The sequence below is a fragment of the Tursiops truncatus genome, chromosome 4, assembly GCF_011762595.2.
Source record: "Tursiops truncatus isolate mTurTru1 chromosome 4, mTurTru1.mat.Y, whole genome shotgun sequence".
NCBI lineage: Eukaryota > Metazoa > Chordata > Mammalia > Artiodactyla > Delphinidae > Tursiops > Tursiops truncatus.
The window spans coordinates 88,589,497-88,596,249 of record NC_047037.1 but is presented as its reverse complement, the minus strand read 5'-3'; the positions used below and the strand labels follow the sequence as shown (position 1 = coordinate 88,596,249).

The 6,753-nt window shown below is 41.6% G+C and overlaps 1 protein-coding gene across 1 annotated transcript; it reads right to left on the bottom strand.

Moving 5' to 3' along the window:
* Positions 1–912: 912 nt before the first annotated feature.
* RETNLB (resistin like beta) lies at positions 913–3,612 on the bottom strand. Its single transcript, XM_033855220.1, has 3 exons — positions 3,583–3,612; positions 1,832–1,910; positions 913–1,227 (listed from the first exon to the last, which is right to left on the bottom strand). Exons 1-3 carry the CDS (start codon positions 3,610–3,612, stop codon positions 1,100–1,102), a joined length of 237 nt encoding a protein of 78 aa, XP_033711111.1. The 3' UTR covers positions 913–1,099.
* Positions 3,613–6,753: the final 3,141 nt, after the last annotated feature.

Here is a 6,753-nt window from a genome sequence, read left to right as displayed (position 1 = left end):
TTTGAATCCTCCCCTTGGCATTCTGCTAATGTTTATACCCCAGGGCGATGAACCAAGGTAAGGCTCAATGACAGGGAAGGGCTGGGTTTCTCTTTTGTTCCAGGGGAGAAAACGAGGGCAAATTGGGACCTTGATCAAAAAGATCTCTGGCACATAAGTCTAGGAAAGAGTACACATGCAAGCCAAAAATCTAGAACTTTATTCTTTTATTCTATATTTATTCTAATTATTTATATATATATATATATATATATTCTTTTTCAGATTCTTTTCCCATACACATAATTACAGATTATTGAGTTCCCTGTGCTATACAGTGAGTCCTTGTTGATTATCTATTTTATATATAATAGTGTGTATATGTTAATCCCAAACTCCTAATTTATCCTACCCCAGCCCCTGCTTTCTGTTTGGTAAGCATAAGTTTGTTTCCTATGTCTGTGTGTCTGTTTCTGTTTTGGAAATATGTTCATTTGTATCATTTTTTTAGATTCCACATACAAGCGATCTCATAAGATATTTGTCTTTCTCTGTCTGCCTTACTTCACTTAGTATGATAATCTCTAGGTCCATACATGTTGTTGCAAATGGCATTATTTCATTCTTTTTTATGGCTGAGTAATATTCCATTGTATATATGTAGAAGTTGATTCTTTCAAAGCTGCTCTTGCCTGCCTCTTGTTGGAAAGTCTGTCTGGCCACCATTCTAGTTGGTGGGCTTCATAAGGACATGTGTGTTACTTCGTCTCTCTGTACCTCCAGTCCAAGCAAAGTGTTTGGCATAGAGTCATTATCCTTTTGTTAAATACTGAGGGACCTAGGGGCTGGAGTGCCTATCTCAGTTTGTCCCATTCTGCACATATTTTTCCTAATCTTTCCTGAGATGGCATAACTGGGATGTGGGAAACATTTTCTGGCTAGAGGAGTCCCAGGCCATGGATGATAATATCAAAAATATAAACACAGAAAAATGCAAAAATTGTTTTTGTTATCCAAGAAGCAGAGTTGTGAACAAATGAAAGGGACAGTTTGAGTCAGGTTTCCTATTTGGGATCACGGTTTCATTACAGTCACAAGTAGGTTTTCATTCTCCTCCCTCTCAGGTCAGGCGGTGGCAGCAGGCAGTGGTCCAATCTACTGGGTTGCACTGATAGTGGCATGTGGTTTCCCCCCCGACATCCCAGGAGCCACAGCCGTAGCCACAAGCACAGCCAGTGACAATCGACCCTGCGTGAGCACATGAGACATAGACATCAGATCCCTTTGATTTTGAGATGGAGGAGGTCCACTCATAATCACCTTTCATCCATATGCACCCCAGAGGTGGATCTAGGTTTTATGGGGTCTAAAATGAATTCAATTTTGAAGGTCTTCTTTAGGAAAAAATATACAAAAACTACTAAAACAAATTTAGACATAGGGCCATGGAAGAGACCAGTGAAAGTGAGGGACCTGGGCATTTCCATTTTCTTAGGGGCATGATAAATTTAACTCTGTGCTGTCCCTTAACAACCAACACAGGAGAACAGGGAAAGGGAGATAAAGGACAGGGGGAGTGATAGTGGCATGACTGTAACAGGACTACTGAAGAGAGGAAGGGCTGGTATATACAGCCATGAAAGGAAGGTGGGAAGGGAAGAGGCAGAAGCCCAGAATCGCTCAGTAGAATCCTTAAAGGAAATGAGAATGGGAAGGGATCTCTGGGAACCAAGAATTATGACTCAGCCCCAGGATAATACAAATGTGAGATGGGGGGAGGTGTAGGTGCTGGCAGGTAGACAGGGGAGGGCATGGAGCATCATACCTGCCATTCTTCCCCATAGTTACTCACCTGCGGGGCAGAAAGACAGTTTGCCTGAGTTCGTGACACTGAAACATGAGGTCCTCTTTGCTGGGGCAGAGGGATTGAGCTTTGAGTAGGAGAGAAGAAGGGATATTGCCCATAATCTCTGTCTTCCATAATTCCCTTTGAAATCCGCTTCTACCTCAGAGGTGTAACTGTGTCCATAATCAAGCTACTCACTAACTTTTATTTTTGCATCTATATTCATGAGGAAAATCAAAACCCCTGCAATATGTTTTTAGATATAAACAAGTATATCCTAAAATATTTTTTTTTTGCGGTACGCGGGCCTCTCACTGTTGTGGCCTTTCCCATTGCGGAGCACAGGCTCCGGACGCACAGGCTCAGCGGCCATGGCTCATGGGCCCAGCTGCTCCGCGGCATGTGGGATCTTCCCGGACCGGGGCACGAATCCGTGTACCCCACATCGGCAGGCGGACTCTCAACCACTGCGCCACCAGGGAAGCCCATGCACAATATTTTGAAAAAAATTAAACTAGTTCACATTTAACCCCAGGGTATTTCACATTCAAATCCAGATTTCCATCTCCTCTTGAAGCACCTTGTGGGTCTGGAGTCCAAATAAGGGAAGACAATCCCATCCAGAGCTTTCTTTCCCACCACTTAACTTATCCCAAAGGAAAATGCTCGCTTCAGGTTTGCATTTCTTGGTTCTTGTTTTCCATTTTCTTCACAAAGCATTGGGTGGAGTACATGGGACACATATTATCCTTTCCTCTGAGTTTTCTCCTGAGGAACAGTTCATTATTTAAACAAAAGACTAGTACTTGAGAAACAGAATTCTATCTGACATTTCTGATGCTGCTTCTGTTTCATGCTATAGTTTTGCTCCCCAAATCCTTCCTCCAAATCACACGCTTGAGCCTGCTCTCGGTGGAGAAATAATGTATAAAAACCCATGCTGACCTTAGTGTCACCATTGTAGGGAACCAGAAGAGGGTTTTGAAACAATTTTTTTTAAAGGACCCCTTTTAAACATCTCTTACACTTCCATGATAGTTGTCATGCTCTCCAGTATCCAGTAAGAAAATTTTTTCATATTCATTTATCAAAACAAATATTTTATTGAGAGGCTATTAAGGACGCAGGATTTGGGCTGCCAAAAAAATAAACACAGTCTCTGCCTTCATAGATATTATAGTCTAGTGAGGGATAAAAACATTAACTATTGGGGCTTCCCTGGTGGCGCAGTGGTTGAGGGTCCGCCTGCCGATGCAGGGGACACGGGTTCGTGCCCCGGTCCGGGAAGATCCCACATGCCGCGGAGCGGCTGGGCCCGTGAGCCATGGCCGCTGAGCCTGCGCGTCCGGAGCCTGTGCTCTGCAACGGGAGAGGCCACAACAGTGAGAGGCCCGCGTACCGGAAAAAACAAACAAAAAACCCCCCAAAAAACCACATTAACCATTACACAGTGATTCACAGAAATAACTGTATATTCACAACTTGTTAAGGGTTAGGATGAAAAAGAAGAGAGGAATCTCCCCTGTGGAAATGACATTTATGTGACTTGAAGATGAGCAGAACTTAGCCTGGGGTGGAAAGCTAAATGCAAAGAAGCAGCCCCTGCCACAAAGAGGTTTCCAAACTGGTACAGGCCAAACTGGGGTAGGAGGGAAAACTCACCCAGATGTAGCTCAACTGGTTAGAAAACGATTTGATGGAACTGGATTTTACATGCCAGAGCAAAGGGCCTATTTGATTCTTTCTAGAGTACTCACAAAAGGTACAGGATCTGCTTGAGATTTCATCCTGACATGGAGAAAGTCGGCACAGAAATGCAGGTCTGAAAGTCCATGGGAGAAAGAATAGAATTGCATGATGTTTTTAGCCTGTCAGGTCCTGCTCATTCACGAAAAGAATTAGGCAAGATTCTGTTTGCTAAATATCCGCATTTAGGAAGCATTCCCTGGGTACCACGTGGAGAACGGCTTAGAGGGGAACAAGGGCACTTTCAGGGAGACCCTTAGGAGGATGAGTAACCTTGGGGAAAGATGGTGAACTCTGGAGGAGGGTGACAGCAGGAGGGTTGAAAGAAGTGCAGACATGTGAGATATAAAGAGTAATACATAATAACAAAAACTGCTTAGGAATTTAGTGATACCTTTAAGAGTTTGTGTTTATTCTATCGTTATCCTTACATATTTGAAAAACAGTAAAACACTTTGTGGTATTTTGAGTCCTCTCAGCTGCAGATGCCAACATGGGATTAAACTCACCAGGATTTTAGTAGGGGAAAGGCCCCAGGAAAGTAAATAGGGAGGCAGCAAGAAACGGGGTTGGGGGGTGGGGGCTGTGACTTGCAATGCATCTCTGACCCGGGGTGAAGGAGGGGGAGAGAGAGAGGGGGAGGGGGGGAGAGAGAAGGGGGGAGAGAGGGGGGGGAGAGAGAGAGGGGGGGAGAGAGAGAGAGGGGGAGAGAGAGAGAAATTGGAGATTCCTTTATTGGACATAGGAAGGGTCTGACACTGCAGAAATACAAAATACAAAAGATCATGAGAGATTACTACAAGCAACTCTATGCCAATAAAATGGACAAATTCTTAGAAATGCACAACCTGCCAAGACTGAATCAGGAAGAAATAGAAAATATGAACAGACCATTCACAAGTACTGAAATTGAAACTGTGATTTAAAATCTTCCAACAAACAAAAGCCCAGGACCAGGTGGCTTCACAGGCGAATACTATCAAACATTTAGAGAAGAGCTAACACCTATCCTTCTCAAACTCTTCCAAAATATACCAGAGGGAGGAACACTCCCAAACTCATTCTATGAGGCCACCATCACCTTGATACCAAAACCAGACAAGGATGTCACAAAGAAAGAAAACTACAGGCCAATATCACTGATGAACATAGAAGCAAAAATCCTCAACAAAATACTAGCAAACAGAATCCAACAGCACATTAAAAGGATCATACACCATGATCAAGTGGGGTTTATTCCATGAATGCAAGGATTCTTCAATATACACAAATCAATCAACGTGATACACCATATTAACAACTGAAGGAGAAAAACCATATGATCATCTCAACAGATGCAGAGAAAGCTTTTGACAAAATTCAACACCCATTTATGATAAAATCCCTGCAGAAAGTAGGCATAGAGGGAACTTTCCTCAACATAATAAAGGCCATATATGACAAACCCACAGCCAACATCGTCCTCAACGGTGAAAAACTGAAAGCATTTCCACTAAGATCAGGAACAAGACAAGGCTGCCCACTCCCAACACTCTTATTCAACATAGTTTTCGAAGTTTTAGCCACAGCAAACAGAGAAGAAAAGGAAATAAAAGGAATCCAAATCGGAAAAGAAGAAGTAAAGCTGTCACTGTTTGCAGGTGACATGATACTATACATAGAGAATCCTAAAGATGCTACCAGAAAACTACTAGAGCTAATCAATGAATTTGGTAAAGTAGCAGGACACACAATTAATGCACAGAAATCTCTGGCATTCCTATACATTAATGATGAAAAATCTGAAAGTGAAATCAAGAAAACACTCCCATTTACCACTGCAACAAAAAGAATAAAATATCTAGGAATAAACCTACCTAAGGAGATAAAAGACCTATATGCAGACAATTATAAGACACTGATGAAAGAAATTAAAGATGACACAGATAGATGGAGAGATATACCATATTCTTGAATTGGAAGAATCAACATTGTGAAATGATTCTACTACCCAAAGCAATCTACAGATTCAATGCAATGCCTATCAAACTACCACTGGCATTTTTCACAGAACTAGAACAAAAAATTTCACAATTTGTATGGAAACACAAAAGACCCCGAATAGCCAAAGCAATCTTGAGAATGAAAAACGGAGCTGGAGGAATCAGGCTCCCTGACTTCAGACTATACTACAAAGCTACAGTAATCAAGACAGTATGGTACTGGCACAAAATCAGAAAAATAGATCAATGGAACAGGATAGAAAGCCCAGAGATAAACCCATGCACATATGGTCACCTTATCTTTGATAAAGGAGGCAGGAATGTACAGTGGAGAAAGGACAGCCTCTTCAATAAGTGGTGCTGGGAAAACTGGACAGGTACATGTAAAAGTATGAGATTAGATCACTCCCTAACACCATACACAAAAATAAACTCAAAATGGATTAAAGACTTAAATGTAAGGTCAGAAAGTATCAAACTCTTAGAGGAAAACGTAGGCAGAACACTCTATGACATAAATCACAGCAAGATCCTTTTTGACCCACCTCCTAGAGAAATGGAAATAAAACCAAAAATAAACAAATGGGAACTAATAAAACTTAAAAGGTTTTGCACAGCAAAGGAAACCATAAACAAGACCAAAAGACAACCCTCAGAATGGTAGAAAATATTTGCAAATGAAGCAACTGACAAAGGATTAATCTCCAAAATTTACAAGCAGCTCACACAGCTCAATATTAAAAAAACAAACAACCCAGTCCAAAAATGGGCAGAAGACCTAAATAGACATTTCTCCAAAGAAGATATACAGATTGCCAACAAACACAGGAAAGAATGCTCAACATCACTAATCATTAGAGAAATGCAAATCAAAACTACAATGAGGTATCACCTCACACCAGTCAGAATGGCCATCATCAAAAAATCTACAAACAATAAATGCTGGTGAGGGTGTGGAGAAAAGGGAACACTCTTGCACTGCTGGTGGGAATGTGAATTGGTACAGCCACTATGGAGAACAGTATGGAGGTTCCTTAAAAAACTACAAATAGAACTACCATATGACCCAGCAATCCCACTACTGGGCATATACCCTGAGAAAACCATAATTCAAAAAGAGTCATGTACCAAAATGTTCATTGCAGCTCTAATAGCCCGGAGATGGAAACAACCTAAGTGTCCATCATTGGATGAATGGAT